Raw genomic sequence first — 17,560 nt, 5'->3', positions numbered from 1 at the left:
TCCTCCTCCTCCTGCTCTCTCCTATTCTGCAGCCCCCTTTGCACATGCACCTCATGCAGACATACGTATAAGTATATTTCAGATGAATAGAATCAAGCCTGGCTCCTTGTGCTTGCTTTACTACAAAAATGGGGGAACCTGCGTCTCTCCAGATATTGTGGCATCCCTGGGGAGTTGGCATTCAATGAGATCTGGAGGGCCACAGGTCCCCCACCTTTCATTAGAGACATGGCTGGTGCAGAAAAGAGACAGTGTCTTCCTTTGGAGGGTCACAGCTTCCCCACCATGACCTCAAGCACCCCCATCATTTCGCTGGAACTCTACTTTTGTCTCTGGGCCCTTGATCCCTGGTTTTCCAGTTGTGCAGCCAGTTCCACTGCTTATTGACCCTCATGGGCGGGTCTTCTCCTTCCTCCTTGGAGAGGAGCCAAAGATCAGGAGGAGTAAAGGGGGGGAAAGTGCAGCTCATTGCTCCTGATGGCTGGCACACTCCAGCTGATGGAAAGAGCACTTTACTAGGATGATTAACAGCCGCACCGTAAAAAGATGGCTCATAAACTCTTTCTATTAGGTCAAATCATAAAGTATGCTTTTAATGTTTATACGCTCCCTTTTCTAAACAATCAAGGGCATCTGTAGTTTCCGCTAATAAGGGGACTTATATAAGGCTTGTCAGGCACTCTGGTTATTTTTAATGAGTCAGGGGAGTAAATAACCCGCAGTTTGTTAGAGCTATTGATTTCTGTCTCTTTAACCCTCTCCAGTTCTGCTTGCCTTTGGACAAGCTCAGGCACGAAAGACTGAAGGGCCATGGTACAGTCGCAGAGCACATGTTTCGCATGATGAGTGTCCCAGGTCCAAATCTCGGCAGCTGTTGGAAGCCGATCCACTAGAGTGAATGGGACACTGCCTTCTTACTATAACCAGTCCAGGAGACGGCCCTGGCTGTCACCTCCTTCATCTCCATTTTGTAGAACTCAGCAGGGAGGATTAGAATGCCTGCCATTGGCTCTGATTCTGCCTACTGTGGGCCTCCCTGTTCCGGCCCTACCAGTCCAAAAGTGCACCAGCCACCATTGCTGGCAACTCTGGCAAAGGCTAGGAACGTTCCCTGTCTTAAATCCTGGATATCTATTTCCAAGCAGTGCAGACAGTGCAATAGTAGAAGGCAGCTTCTGATCTTGCCAAGTCCCCAAAAGCAACTTTCAGGTCCCTTGGGTGGTATTTAGTGAACATTTTCTCACAATAGGCCCACCAAAACATTACTCCTAATGGAGTAATGTTCATTCACTTCCATGGCTCTGAGTAAAGCCTGAATACCACCCTGTGTATGCAAATCCTGTAGCAATGTATGCAAATCCTGTAGCTGTGTATGCAAATCCTGTAGCAATCATGCAAATGATAGCGAAATGTGCAAATTTATTTGTATAATGTATCCAGCTTGCGATGGAGAGGGGCAAGGAGTTGGGCAGCACACAGATGTTTTGCCCCCTTGGAACTTCTTAGTGCCATGGTTCCCAACATGGGGCACATGCCCCACAAGGGGGCTAATTTGATTTTTAAGGGGGGCAATTCGAGAATGAGTTATTAACAGTTAATGGCCTTTTAGGCTTCCTCCATGTGAATAGGAATTCACTTTTTGAATAATAAGAATTATATGTCACAGGGGTGGGCATCAGGATTTTAGAGGTGCTTAGGTGGGGCATAAAGGGACGCGGGTGGCGCTGTGGGTAAAACCTCAGTGCCTAGGACTTGCCGATCGTCAGGTCGGTGGTTCGAATCCCTGCGGCGGGGTGCGCTCCCATCTTACGGTCCCAGCACCTGCCAACCTAGCAGTTTGAAAGCACCCCCGGGTGCAAGTAGATAAATAGGGACTGCTTACTAGTGGGAAGGTAAATGGCGTTTCCGTGTGCTGCGCTGGCTTGCCAGATGCAGCTTGTCACACTGGCCACGTGACCCGGAAGTGTCTTCGGACAGCGCTGGCCCCCGGCCTCTTAAGTGAGATGGGTGCACAACCCTAGAGTCAGACATGACTGGCCCATACAGGCAGGGGTACCTTCACCTTTACCTTTTAGGTGGGGCATGGCTAAAAAAGGTTGGGAACCACGGTCTTAGGGGGATTGGAACAGAACAGGTACATGCGACAGTGTTCTTCCCACTTGAGTATGTCCAGCAATAGGTATTCAGAGATGTTCAGTGGGGTTTCTTGTCTCCACTCCCGGCCTTCACTCAACAGTCAGAGATGGCAGCTTTTGGCACTGAGTGGCACAAGAACATAAGAAGAATCCTGCTGGATCAGACTAGTGGCCCATCTAGTCTAGCTTGTGGTTCTCATGGTAGCCAACCAGATGCCTGTGGGAAGCCTGCAAGCTGGACGTGAGAACAACAGTATGCATTCAGAGGCATACTGTCTTCAACTGTCTCCAACACATCAGTTTGCATTTCTCTGTGCAACTGGATTTCTTATGGACAGTGCCAATCCTGAATGTATTGGATTTTTGACCATTATGCTCAACTGCCTTCAGTAGCAGTAAAGCTCTGCTGGATGAAATGCAATTGCCTCTGGTCTATTTTGTGGGAAATCCTGCAACATGTTTATGTTTTTACTCTGCTAACTATACGTTGGAGTTTTGCTCTGGGTCAATATTGAGTAGAATATATGATACAACATAGCCTTCATGTGGTCACTGATAGCCTCAGCCTCCATGCATTGGTCAAATTGGTTGGTTCTTCTTCCTCAGTTTAATTTCAGCTGGAAATGCAGGTTTTGGGATGTAGGTGGTATTCAGAAAGGTTAGAAATGTTCTTCTAATTCATGAGACTAAATGTACAAAGGGCTAGCAACTTAAAACTGGCTCTTTATCAGGGAATGAATTTGGGATCTTTGCCATGTGCTCTGCTACTGAGCATGGTTCCTTATGCACCTGCAGACACATTCTGTCCTGACAGCTGGAAAACAACAAAAAAAGCTTATCTGAAATAAATGTTACTGTTTAAAAAGGATTTGGAGGGTCACCAGGCAATATTCTAATCAAATCAGTCTCATTAATTAGACAGGATTCTCTGATTCCAGTTGATTAAAATTATTTCAACAAAGGTTTATCAGACATAACAAAACCAAGCAGAAGCCTTCTGTTTTCTCTTCAGCAGAAAAATAATGTTAATTAGTAAAGGCATTTTCAAGCATTATTAAGCATTTGCTAATAACTTTTAGCTCCTATCAGCCTTTGCTTCCTCTTCCCCACTCCCCGTGATATTTTAGCTCTGAACTATTCTTGCATGAGAACCTGAGAAATGCAGCCTTCAGTTTAAAGGAAGGAATAAGTTGCAATCCCAACCCACACGTGCCTGTAGGGCTCTTCAGGGTGGCAGAGCAACTGCACATCCTCACAGTGGCTGAAACAGAAGCTGGGGAAGCAGGATAACTGGGTCCTCTCTCTGAACCAGCACCCAGGTGGCAGAGCAGTTGAGTACAAGTCATGCCCAAAGTTGCCAACACCACTGGATTCTGAGCCAGTGAGTCTGGCTCAGAATCCAATGGATCCCAGACCAGATTCACCTCACAAGACTGGCAATGGATTCACCTATGTTCAGGACTGAAACCATCCTAGTCTTTAATACTAGCATTGCAGTTTGCAGCCACAATGGGACTAAGGAAATTGGGGGTGCTTCTGACATTCTCCGCATCAGATTTTTGGAGTGTCTGCCCTTGTGCCAGGATCTGCTGGGTAGGTGTACAGCTCACCCAGTGGCAAACCTTTGAGGTTCAGGCGGCATCCTGGACGAAGACCTGAGGGCCACATGGAGAAGCTTGGTGGGCTGGAATTTGACCCTCGGGGGACTGAGGTTCCCTACTATTGGTATACAGCACAATACTCTTAATCTCAAGGTCACGGGTTCAAGCCCCACATTGGGCAAAAAGTTTCCTGCATTACAGGGGGTTGGCCTAGATGGCCCTTGTGGTCCCTTTCAACTCTATGTTTCTATGAAAACTGTGGGATGTGAAACACAAGAGCAGTCAAGTACAGCATCTCTAGAGTGGACATAAAAGGGGTGTCTGGACCAGCCAGTCAGAACTTCCTGTTTCTCCTAAGATGGGACAGATTTCCTCTGCATGTGACTAGAGGTGGGCGTGGCCTCACCTGTGCAGGTAGCAAAAGCATAGGACTGGCCACCATCTCTTTCTCTCTGACTACATTCATCAAAGAAGCAACATCTGCTTAGCCTAAGATGCTCTCTTGGCTTCCAGTCAAGAGAGGACAAAGGAGCTGTCTCCTTATGGGATAGTTTCCAGGTACAGTATATTACTTTTCTAAGCTAAGTCTGCCTTCTGGGATTCAATTGTGAACAGAAAGTGTGAGTAAACTCTTTTTAAACTTTCATAGAAGACTGTGTCATGTCTTATCTTTTTATGAGGGACTGAATGGGAATTACCGAAAGGAAGCTTATTATAGAGGCTTTAACGAGCCTGAGCAAATGCATCCGCTGTACAAGTTTTAAAAGGGGAATGTTACTCTGCTAAATTGTGGAACTTGTTAACACAAGTTGGAAAGGATATAATCAAACAATATATCTTCTCCTGCATCCCTGAACATTCCCACAAAAACTGCATCTATGAAGCTCCCTCTTCCAATCCACCTTTGTGGGCCAACTTAAATTAGGCTGAATGCTATAGGTCCTCCTCCCTAGCTATAGTCAACCAATACCTAACTTAGGGCTCCTGATTCCAGATTGCTGTTAGGGGTCATCAGTATCAGGCATCTGCCAAAGTCCATACCACATTGGTGATAATCTCAAAAGCCCTCTAGTCCCTTCTCTCTCTCTCTCTCTCTCTCTCTCTCTCTCTCTCTCTCTCTCTCTCTCTCTCTCTCTCTCATCTTGGAAGACCTAGGAGAACCAGCACTCTGGGAAGTAGAACTGATTGGGCTAAGAAAGACTATCAAGCTGATGAGCAGCACCAACAGTGGCAAAGGGGAGTAGAACCCCACCATAGCATGCATCCTGCCCATGTCCCTCCCCAAAAAAACTGGGGGATTCATACCCACCTGCTGCCCAACACCAAGGACCAAAACATAACCTATCCTTTAATGCAGGCATAGGCAAACTCCAGCCCTCCAGATGTTTGGGGCTACAATTCCCATCATCCCTGACCACTGGTCCTGTTAGCTAGGGAAGATGGGAATTGTCCCAAACATCTGGAGGGCTGGAATTTGCCTATGCCTGGTTTAATGTGTCGCAGCCTACTTCTTTAAAAGTGCTGACCACCGATACATCATCCTGCTACCTTCAAGGAGACATTTAGCAGCAGCTCTGAGAAAAAAAAGTCACAGCAAGCAATCTTGAATATGCTAAGCCCGGTCTACGCCAGGGAGTTGGATGAAAGCTGACAGGCGCCAAATTTAGCTGCTCCGACTCTCTGGCAGCAATTTGAGAGTCAGATGCATCCAGCCACATTCTCCAGAGGCATTTGCCCCAACTGTTTCTATGATGCTGCTAGACCCCAGAACCAGTCCCTCTGGAACAGCCCTCTCCTCAACGTCTACGTTTCAGCACAATTGCATCTTCCAGGGCTCCAGGGCTTGGCTTTTGCTCACTAATTATGTATCAGCCTTTGGCTGCTGTGCCAGGCATCTACAGTCATGCACACCTCAAGGTAGCTGCCCAACTGGAAGTAATTCTCTGGGTGCAAGTAGGACCGGGGGGAGAACTGCAGAGTTGCACACACATCTGCATGCAAAGCATCCCATTCATTTCAGCTGGAGGAAATGCAGGCCCCCCCACCTCCACATTAAGAAAGGAGCTGTCAGAAAAGTGCTACGTGAGGTTCTTAGAGCCCCAGGTTGTCTCTTCCTGTCAGAGACCGCTGGTGGGAAATTTGCCACTTGAGTTTAGATACCTTCTTTTTCATAGTGGCCTGCCAACAGACCACACAGTTTTCTGTAGTATATTGGTTCCTTCCCTATAACTTTGCACTTCTTTCTCCGTCTCGGTCTCTCCCTTTCCTGGCTCACCACTGTGCTTACCAACCCAGACATGGTTCCATATCCTTCCCTGCACCTTCCTCCTTCATTGGAATGCTTCTGTTCTATGACATATTTTTCCGTTTTCCTTTCCTTTCTTCTCATTCTGTCTTCATACTGCAAAGCCTCTACCAATCCATTCCCAGTCTCTGTTCCTAGAGCCTTGGGACCCTTCCTCACTGCTGCTGCTACATCCTGATGTTTATGCAGATGCTGGGAGCATCTGGGGAATCCTCTCGCTTCACTGTCATCACATCACTTCCAGCCAGCCTGCTTCTTCATTGGGTTGAGCCAGAGGAGAAGCAATGTGGATGGCGGTGGTAGCCTCTTCATTTTCCCATCAGCTGCTATCAGGAGGTTCCTTGGGTAGTAACTGGAGTGGCTTTCTTAGAAAGGTTAACCCAAAGATTTTTTTCAGCTCATCAAAAACAAGGCACCAAAATTCTCTAATCTTTCTACATGTCCACCACATATGATACATGTCTCCATTACTTTCCCCACACTTTCAACAGTTGTTTGCTATGTTTTTGTACATCTTTGAGAGCTTTGATGGGGTTAGATACCACCTATATTGCATCTTTAACATGTTTTCTTTAATGTTATAACATGCTGTAAACTTCATAGTTGTTTTCCAGAGGTTTCCCCACTCATTCAGCATTTTAGGGCGTCCAATATCTTGAACACATCTAATCATAACTGCCTTAACCTCCTCCTCCTTGACTTCCCAGTCAAGGAAGAGTTGGTACATCTTTGATATTATCTTTGTATTATTATTCACTATTTCCTTCTCAAATTTAGAGGGTTTGATAGCAAATCTATTCTTCTTATCCTCTTAAAATGTCTCACAGAGTTGATGACATTCCAGCCAGCTGTTGTGCGGCTGCCATCATATGGAAAGCTAAAGGTAAAGGTAAAGGTACCCCTGCCCATATGGGCCAGTCGTGTCCAACTCTGGGGTTGTGCGCCCATCTCACTTGGCCCGGGGGCCAGCGCTGTCCGGAGACACTTCCGGGTCACGTGGCCAGCGTGACGAAGCTGCTGTGGCGAGCCAGCACCAGTGCTGCACACGGAAACGCCGTTTACCTTCCCGCTATAAAGTGGTACCTATTTATCTACTTGCACTTAGGGGTGCTTTCGAACTGCTAGGTGGGCAGGAGCTGGGACCAAAAGATGGGAGCTCACCCTGCTGTGGGGATTCGAACCACCGACCATGCGATTGGCAAGCCCTAGGCACTGAGGTTTTACCCACAGCGCCACCCGCGTCCCTTATGGAAAGCTAGGAGTGAACATATCTTGGGCAACAGTTCCTGAGATCCCGAAAGACTCTGATGACACAGACTAGTCACTGAACTCCTCTTGACCCCAAATAACTATAATAGTTCTTTGCTAATAGCTGACACATTACCTGGACGGCAACAGGATTTACTGACTTTTGACTTCTGGGTTGTAAAGTCAGCTGATGATTCCTGCTCTCGCCTCTTGTTCAGTGACTGCCCCCTGACCCATTTCTGGCAGTATCATGTGAACCAATCTTTATTTCCCATTTTAGGTGCATGGAGTCTCTATCCGGCATCTCCTTGTTATGTTTGGTCCCTAATTATCATTCCAAGGAGCTCAGGGAAGCATCCAGAGCTGTTCTGCTCTAACCTCACAACATCCCTTGCAAGGTAGAGATAGTGACTTGCCGGAGTGAGTTTTATAGGTGATCAGGAAATGGGATCTTGACTTTCTCAGTTGAAACCCACGACTACTCTGATGTCTCACAGTCTGTTTCTAGACAGATTTATTTGGAACTGATCCCCCCTGACTCCAGTCCCATTTACTCCCTAGCTGCATGTTGTCCTTGTGATTGCCACCATAAAGCAATTGAAACAGTCAATGGTCAAGCAGGCTCAAATAATGAGTTAACACCGAAAGGCCTAGTCCGAGCAAGGCTAAATCATTAAGCCAAGAGCTCTTATCTCTTCAAGCCCTACTTGATATACAGTCCACAAAGCCAATAATGTGTCACTCACCCTCATACCAAGTTCAATGTTTTCTCCCCCATAAACTTCCATTCCAGGGTCAAGAAGGCCGATCTCACCAAAGTACTCTCTGTCCACCACAAACGAACAACCAATCATGGCTGGTGTCCTGTTGATGAGGGGAAACAAGGACAAACGAAGGACAAAGGGTTCAAACAATGCACCTCTGGAATAGCAGCAACAATTTATGTAATTTATATACAGCCCTTTATCCAAAGATCCCAGAGTGATGTACAAGATTAAAAACACATTACAGAACATCACTGATAAAACAATATACTTCTTACTATGTTTTTACCTCCCCCCGACACTTTCACAGGCTATTGATTAATAGCCATAGGCCTGGGTAAAGAGGAAAGTTTTTGCCTGGCTTCTAAAGACATGTAATGATGGCGCCAGACAAGCCTCTCTGGGGAGAGCATTCCACAATCGGGGAGCCACCAAAGAAAAGGTCCTTTCTAAGAAAGGAGGGGCATATTCAAACAAACCCACGTCACACCATGTGATGTCAAAATGAACTTCATATCCATGCATCATATAATTTACATAATTTACATATAAACACACACGGAGTACTGCAACATGACTCCCTCTCTCTCTCTAGAGAAAGAACAAGGACAATAGTCCCACATCACGGAACACAGTAACACAAACATCCTGTCTCCGTCACTTCCCACTTTGTGGGGTCAAAACATACACCGTCATGTGAAAGACAACAATCCCATGACTGCAATCATGGAGCAGGAATTCTAACACCACCCACCCACCCAGTCAATGTGAGTCAGCAAAAACCTAACTCTAGATCTGAAAGGGCTCAGGAGTAGATAATCTGCCTTGTAAGCAGGAGGTCTCAAGTTCAATCCAGGGCTGGGAAAGACAACCTGCATAGAGAGCTGCTGCCAGCCAGTTTAGACAATGGCACTGAGCTAGATGGCAGCTTCCTATATTCCACTGCAATGTGAAAACAGTGCAGTCCTTCCCATGTCTATTCAGAAGGAAGTTAAATTGACATGCTACAATGTAAGTGAGTTTAGGACAGGGGACAACAAACTTTTTCAGCAGGGGGCTGGTCCACTGTTCCTCAGACCTTGTGGGGGGCCGGACTATATTTTGAAGGGGGGGGGGGAATGAACAAATTCCTATGTCCCACAAATAACCCAGAGATGCATTTTAAATAAAAGGACACATTCTACTCATGTAAAAACATGCTGATTCCCAGACCACCGATGGACCGTATTTAGAAGGCGATTGGGCCAGATCCGGCCCCTGGGCCTTAGTTTGCCTACACATGGTTCAGATTAGAAGGTCCTGGTAGCGCCTTCTATCCAAATACAAGCCACTCTGATACAGTTGGGGAGAGAGCATTGCTGAGAAGAAGAGGACATGTTTTGCATATAGAAGGTCCTGGGTGCAATCTTTAGCATCCTTAGCTTTTTTGAAAAAGAACAGACAGGTAGCAGGCGACAGGAGAGGATAGCTACCTGAGACCCTGACTGTGATTTGGTTTGTGTATTGTTTTGGAAAGCTCAAGTTACATAGGTACATCAGCCCTTGAACTCAAACGGAATTTAATTTCTTCTCTATCCCTACTCTGAAGAGAGAGGCTCCAAAAGAGAACTACGAAAATGCCAACACAGCCCTTGTAAACAGCCAGCCTTGGTCCAAAAACAATGAGAACATTAGAGCCCCATTACCCCTTTATTCAAGCAATGATTCAATTCATTCCTTTATTAGATGTCGGTTGTAAAACTTCCCCTAATGGAACTTTATTACTGCCTTAAAAAATAAAAAGAAGGAAAGAGAGAAAGAAAAGAACAGCAGCTTTCTTACCAGGGAAGTAATATTTTACCAACATGCAGCAAACATTCTAATCAATTTGCCTTGTGTTTAATAATAATAATAAAAATGCACGGAGGACTGATAAATTGAATCAGAGATCCTCCTGCCAAGTCTATTGTGGCTTGTAATGACAATAAAAATAATAACGATCAAGCAAAGTTCTGAAATAAACTTCAATGCATACAAAAGGAAGCTGCAATCTGGCTCATCTTGCATGTTTATATCTGACGCCTGGTGTTGCTCCTGCTTAAAAATGGAGCACAAAAGAAAACCAGCAATACTCAGAGGAATTCAATGGGACTTACTCACAGCTAAGTATTTACAGAATTGCTGCCCAAGGCTGGAATAGAAACCTGTGGCCTCCAGATGTGGTAGAGTACCCCTCTTTTCACCCCTTCATGGATCACTGCCTTGCCGTGGCGAAAGGGCTTGAATAACTCAAGAAGCTATGAACTATGCCGTGCAGGGCAAGATTGTGCCACCCAAGATGGACAGGTCATAGTGGAGAGTTTTGACCAAACGTGATCCACCTGGAGCAGGAACCAGCAAGCCACTCCAGTATCCCTGCCAAGAAAACTCCATGGCTGGAGGAGACTCTTGAGAGTCCCATGGATTGCAAGAAGATCAAACCTAATCCATTCTGAAGGAAATCAGCCCTGAGTGCTCACTGGAAGGACAGATTGTGAAGCTGAGGCTCCAATACTTTGGCCACCTCATGAGAAGAGAAGACTCCCTGGAAAAGACCCTGATGTTGGGAAAGATGGAGGGCACAAGGAGAAGGGGACAAGAGAGGACGAGATGGTTGGACAGTGTTCTCGAAGCTATGAAGATGAGTTTGACCAAACTGCGGGAGGCAGTGGAAGACAGAAGTGCCTGGTGTGTTCTGGTCCATGGGGTCACGAAGAGTCGGACACAACTAAACAACTAAACAACAACAACATCCCTCTTTTCAACCCTGACAACTGGCCATGCTGGCAAGGATTTTGCCTCTCATCATTACCCCTGCTCCAAGCCAAGCCTAAATCATTTTTGCTAAATCATTTTGGGAGTCATGGTTATCCTGTTCATCTGATTTCAGTGGGACTTAAACACAGCATTCACTGGGCTGAGGCCTGTCATTCTGCAAGCTGGGGTTCTTGTTGCTGCTGCAGCAGTTGTGGATGATAACCTTCATTTGCAAAATGCCTTTCCTGGCAAGGTGTGTCTGTCTGCCTCATTATTGACTATTGACCATTATTGACATAATGACATAAAGAAGAAGAAGCTGCTGTTGTTCCTAGTCTTTGGCCGAGCAGGAATTGTGAGCTTCTGCTTTCCCCTCCTTGGCGGTGGGATTTCCCATGAAAGGGATCCACAGGGAAGTGCTTCTCTCCATAGTTCCACATGGGGGCTGGGGGCCAGTGACAGAGCTTCAAGCTCTGGCTTGGGGGTGGAGAGCCGGGGAGGGCATGGCTGGCTCGCATCCTGGGGACGTGGCTTGTGTCCTGGGGGTGTGGTGGCCTGTGGGGGTGTGGCGCCCAGCGTAGGGGGAAGCCGCGATGGCACCCCACCAAGATTGTGCCACCGGGGGCGGTGTGCTCCCCCTGCACCCCTGTTCCTCTGCCAGTGCTGAGGGCCATAGCACTCCCTAATTTGGCTACCCAATGCCAAGTCAAACTCACCTTGGCATTGTTGTTGTGGCCTATTTTTAACCCCCCAAAACATTGGATTTACCAATATGTCCTGATGGAGGTGGATTTGTGGTGCCGGGCATACAAGGAAGGGCCGCAGCTCAGTGGTGCAGCACCTGCTTTGCATTCACAAGGTCCCATGTTCAATCTGGATCAAATTGCTCCCCCATCCTAAGAGGTGAAGGAAAACATGTCTGAGTCGGCATTGTCAAGGGTGAGGGGGAAGTCCGAAGTGTCTACCAGCCCAGCCATAATCAATCAAACAGAATCTATTTTGTTTATAATCACTCTTTCTCATCCAGCTAGTAGTGAGAGGAAGACAGATACAGGGAGCGAGAGAATGAAAGAGAAAGGGGAAAAGGTGATTAATGGTGGCCAAACTGCTTTTGGATAATCTGATGGGCTAGCCGATGGGTGCAGAGCATTATCAAGAAGAGTATCAGCACGGGGACATCTAACGCTGGAACAATGAAATGGCTTTTGGTTTTGGCAGGGCTGGAGCTTTCCAAGTGCTACACTGCAAATGAATATTGTTGTACTGGGGCAGGGGAGAGATTGTGAAGTCAATCTGTATAAATTACTTTAAGATGTTCTTCTGTGAGCACAGCTTGAGATCCTCTGGAGAAGTGAGAATGCTGCTGTCCAAGGTAGCAAAAACAAAAGTGGTGAGCTAGGGTTGCCCTTGTGCTATTGGTGACTTTGCATCTTCCCACAGTGGCAGGATAACCTCCAACATTTCTCCAATGAAAATATGAACACCCTAAGGAAAAGTGGGACATTCTGGGATCAAATCAGAAACCAAGACAGTTTCTATAAATTCAGGACTGTCCCTGGGAAATAGGGGCACTTGGAGGGTCTGATAATGTCCTCAATGGGATAATATACTTGGTCTTTATTAGTTCTTGAGTGTGAAGAAACCAGCACACCTTGCTCTTGACAGACAGGGCGTGGGAATAGATGGATCATAGGTGTGATCTATTCTGACAGATCTTGTCTCCCTTAATGCCTTAATCTAATCTGACAATCCAGGAGGAGGGGGAAAATTGGCCTGCCATCTGTCTCTTTTGCTGCTCAAACACCGGTATGATTTTATTTCCCAGATGTCTTTACAGAGGAGGAGGGGAGAGAAGTAACTTCTGATTAGAATCAAAGTGACACAAATCCACACCCGCACCACTGAAGTCAAAAGGATGTCAAGAGAGTCGGCGAGATGTCAACAAAGACTTAATATGCACCAAAAAACAACAACAACTGAGTTTTCTCAGGCCATTGAAGCAGGGAGAGCTTGCGAGAGGTTGGGCAGAAAGACGGCGTGTTTCACTGCAAACTCATTTCGATAAATTAGAGAATGTCAAAACAGACTTTGCGGAGATGGCGGAATACTTGCGCGTGGCACCTTGATGGAGCATCACCTGCCTCGTTCTATGGTACATTAAGCAATCGGCGAGAAACGTATGGGTTGTTTTAACAGGCCACTACTGCTGGGATAAGGAGATAAAAATTCAAGGCAGAGGCGAGCCTGACTGGAGACAGGTGACTAATGGCTCCAGGAGGTGTTGATAATGGAATGCAACAGAGCAGTCCATCAATAGGCAGAGCAGGTGAGTGGGGAGGGAAGCAGCCCGATGGACAATTAGGCCTCCCCGTCTGGCCTCTGAGGCTGCTTTGGGTAAACCATTTATGGTGTATGATATCAGGTGTAGGGCAGCTAAGGATGCAGCTAGGGTGAAAGGTGGACTGTGGAGCTGGCAAAGTCCCAGCACTTGGGAACTGCTGACTAGCAGCTGATTGTTGCGGCTTGCAAGTGCATGGCCTTGAATCAACCAATCATCAGGATTTGCAAAACATGGTGCAGACTATCAATGACTACTAGCTATGGTAGTCATGTTCTATCTTTCCTATCGAAGGCAGTATGCCCCTGAATGCAAGTTGCTAGGAATCACAGGTGGGGAGAGTTGCTGTTGCAGTCAGGTTGGCCACAGGCATTCGGTTGGCCACTATGAGAACAGGCCTAGATGGGCTGTTGGCTTGATTCAGCAGGCTTCTTTTGTGTTCTTCAAGTCTTATGCCACTGAGTGCCAAAGTCTGCCATCTCTGTGTGGCAGGGAGTGTGAAGAAGGAATCCAGCACATCATGAGGCTCTGCCTGCTTAGCTTCACTCCCAGATTCTATGGCTTTGTGAACTTCTGGCTTGACATTTTGCAGTGAGGAATGAAAAGGGGATGGTTTTTTTGTGGGGGGGAGTTATTACTTGGAGGCAAAAGTAGTGACAGCGCCTTCCCGGCAGTGGCACCCTCCCATCAGATATCAAGGAGATAAAGAACTACACAACTTTTAGAAGACATCTGAAGGCAGCCCTGTATCAGGAAGTTTTTAATGTTTGGTGGTTTATTATGTTTTTATATTTTGCTGGAAGCAGCCCTGAGTGGCTGGGAGAACCCAGTCAGATGGGTGGGGTATAAATAATAAAAATGATTGATTTTATTACGTCATTTGACTTCTTTTTTAAAAAAGTTTTTGCTGTTCCACAAGTGGCACAGTGGAGTCACTGCTCCCTGCCCCTGCCCACCCTGTGCTTTTCAGCATGTTGCTACTGCATGATGTAGCCATGTTCCAAGGGCCATGCAATCACAGAATGGGAAGGTCTTAATGCTGGTGGTGGCCAAACCAAAAGAGGTGGTAGAGGAAAAACAACACTAAACAGTATATATCCCTTGAAAATGTTGCTGACTTTCACCATCCACACACACACAAAAATCACTGAAATGCCTCCCTGACGCTACTTCAATTCACAGTTTGTGAACATGGGGATTTCATCTCAGCCCAGCTTCACAAACTTTCATCAGCACCATCTGCCAATGTGCCTGGTGATGTACAGAACAAATGCAACCCTCCATCCCAAGAAGCCTGCAATGTAAAAGAGAAGGCAATGAAAGGAGGAGTGTGGATAATGGAGGTACAGGTAAAATGGAAAATAATACGTGGTCTGTGGCAACACAGAATCCCAACAGTAAAGAGGGGCCATTCAGAAGAGAAGAGGTGTGTGTGTGTGTGTGTGTGTGAGAGAGAGAGAGAGAGAGAGAGAGAAACCAAAGATTAAGTTGGTGTAGTCTCTGCTTCCCTGGCCACTGGAATCAATAGCAAAACATTCCCAGTGCATAGATGTATCTCCACAGTGACAATGAAATAGTGGCTGCTCTTTGAAAGGGGAAGGAGAAAAGCTGGCCAGGTTTATCAAGGGACATTCAGATTTCCTGAGCAATTACCTGCCTGCATATTGAGGCTTCACAAAGAGCAGGAGGTCCCCGATAACAGACGTGCACTGCTTGAAGATAAATAAAATGAATGCTGTCGCGTCCCTCTGTTTCGCAGCGATAAGAGGAAAAGTAAGGCTAAAGCCCAATTTGCATCATTTATGAACCTTTGCTCAGGCGTGGGGTTGCCTCTAATGGGGAAAGGAGGAGGGAACCATATGTGTGAGAACACACACACGGACAGAGGGAGGGTGGTATGAAACGTCTGCAGCTCCTGAATTTGCAAACTATGAGTTGGGTGGAGGGCCTTTGGAAGAGAAAAAAAGCCATCAGGAGTGGAGGAGCTTCACCCATTTCCACAGCCACTGCTTCTGGATCTCCTCCCCCAGGCTGCTTTACCCCTTGAGATGAACATATATATGTGCATAGCTGCATTTTGGTCCACATATTGCTTCAAGGAGTACAAATTAGGTAGATGCACAATAAAAAGCAAAAAACTGTCTGGATTTCGTGTCCAGCCCTATTGACTTCCCAGCCAAGATGTGAGTGGGACAGAGTGGCCAGAAGAAAGGTTGCTTTTTGTGGGGTATGTGAGGAAGATGCCATCAGTGGGGCTCCCTTTTGTGTGAGCCCACATACTCATCATTGGTGCTTATTTCCTGCCTTCCTTCCTCTGTCCCTAAGCCACACAGCTGCTCAAAAGAAGGCATGACAGGTGGAGGAAGCAGCTCCAGTTCCTGAGTCTTCTCACTGCATGGAGAGGGCAAGTGATCAGGTGGTAGGAGTAACGAATATGAGGGGGAAGGGCCATAGCTCAGTGGTAGATCATCTGTCTTCCATGCAGAAGGTCCCAGGTTCAATCCTTGGTACCTCCAGGTGGGATTGTGAATGTCCATGATGTGATACCCTGGAGAGCCACTGCCACTGCCAACACTGAGCTAGCTGGACCACTGGCCTGACTCAATATGAGGCAGTTTCTTAACGTCGGTGTGGGTGATACTGAACTACATGGAACACTGGATGGGCTTAGCCTAAGGCAGCTTCCTATGAGGATCACAACCAAGGGGCCCTAGGGGTCAGTGATGGGCCTTCTGAAGGAATGCATACCTCAATAGGAACCCAGTAATGCCTGCTAGAAGTTTGGGTGCAACTCAGCTTGGACAAGAGGGATTTTGCATGGGTTAAGGTAGATAGAATTTGGGGCATCCAGATTCCTAGACTTCCTTGTACTTTTAACCTCTTGAGCTGACCTCTGTATCTGATATTAGACTGATATGGTTGCATTCTTTTACAGCTTCCTGTCCCTCTCACACTTTTCTCTTGGACCTTAATATGAGAGGTCAACTTGGAGCTAGTATGGCTGCCTTTGTTCTTCTCCAGATTGGTTGGTTAGGTTAGAAACTTTTCTATCCAACGTATGTATGTCCTACTATAAACTACTTCATTGTTTTCTTACACTGCAAGCATATATCTGTGTGGGATTGCAACAAGTCTACTCTTTCGCTCAGTTGGTTAGAGTGTAGTGCTGATAACGCTAAGATTGCAGGTTCGATCCCTTTAGGGATTGGATTAGATGATCCTCAGTGTCCCTTCTAACTCTACAATTCTATGATTCTACGATTCTTTAACCAAGATTCACTAGCAAAAATGCCTCGCACTCTGCATACGAAAGGGTTCCAACAAGTAACTGGACCCAGCTATCCCAATAATGCCTAGACAGAATGCTGCACTGACACCAGCTCTGAAAGTTGCACAAGGACTTGGCCAACTCAGAACAGTGGTGTGTGGTTGATGCATCTGATGGGGTGGCTTAAATTCCTCAAGGCACACAACACGCCCTCTCATGGCATGCAGTGTTGTTTTTGTGGGACGTGGTCACCAAGATCAGCCCTTGGGATTCAGGAACTTTCAGCAGTAAAGTATCAATGGTATGAAATTGCAGAAAGTCACCTGATGGGTGCAGACTCGTCCCCCTTGTCCAGCCAGTCTTGCGGTGGGATTATGTACATACACCAGAGTCCCCAGTTGTAGCCATGAGCTGCATTGGCGTATTGCTGCACTTCAAACGTGTTGTACTTTATGTTGTCGATAGCTGGAAGGATGATCCGTTTCCTGTCTTCTTTGATGCGGGTAAGTGCCGGCTCCACCCTGTAAACAAACAATATTTGTTCCTGTTTTTCTTTTTGTTTTAAAGAAGAGTATTTTGTTGAGCATAAATGGAACCGAAATTAATGCTCCCAATTCACCCCCATATGGAATATTGATGGCCACCAACTGGGAAGGCTTTACAAGAGGATTAGACAAATTCATGGAGCAAAAAGGATATCAGCAGCTTTGTTCTTCCTCTACTTTTGAAGACACTATGCCTCAAAACATCTATTGCTGGGAATCACAAATCATAGCTTACTAGCTGGCTTCCCCTGGGCATCTGGCTGGCTGCTGTGGAACAAGACGCTGGACTAGATTATCCTTACCTTATCCAGCAGCCTCTTCTTATGTTCTCTTGAAGTCAACTATTATTTCTTTAAAAAATAAGTGAACAAATCAATCTTGAATATATCCATGAGCAGGGCTGTTGGACATGAGCAGGGAACCTGTAGATATTCAGATGTTCATAGAATCAATTGTAGAATTGGAAGGGACCTTGAGGATCATGTTGGACACCAACGCATAAGAACATAGGAAGGACCTTCTATGATCAGGCCAATGACCCATCTTGTCCAGCATTCTGTTCTCACAGTGGCTAACCCGAT

At 46.4% G+C, this 17,560-nt stretch overlaps 1 protein-coding gene across 2 annotated transcripts in view; it reads right to left on the bottom strand.

The window, feature by feature from the left end:
- GALNT9 (polypeptide N-acetylgalactosaminyltransferase 9) overlaps positions 1 to 17,560 on the bottom strand; it is a 181,723-nt gene that overhangs the window by 79,247 nt on the left and 84,916 nt on the right. For both annotated transcript variants that reach the window (XM_081893362.1, XM_081893363.1), the window contains 2 exons: positions 16,758 to 16,955; positions 8,036 to 8,153 (listed from right to left, as the gene is read on the bottom strand). In XM_081893362.1, coding sequence (XP_081749488.1) covers positions 8,036 to 8,153; positions 16,758 to 16,955 — 316 coding nt within the window. The remainder of the gene's footprint in view (positions 1 to 8,035; positions 8,154 to 16,757; positions 16,956 to 17,560) is intronic.

Source organism: Podarcis melisellensis (assembly GCF_964234715.1).
Source record: "Podarcis melisellensis genome assembly, chromosome: 16".
In the NCBI taxonomy this organism is placed as follows: domain Eukaryota; kingdom Metazoa; phylum Chordata; class Lepidosauria; order Squamata; family Lacertidae; genus Podarcis; species Podarcis melisellensis.
The sequence above is the reverse complement of the archived record's forward strand: the minus strand, read 5'-3'. Positions and strand labels throughout refer to the sequence as shown.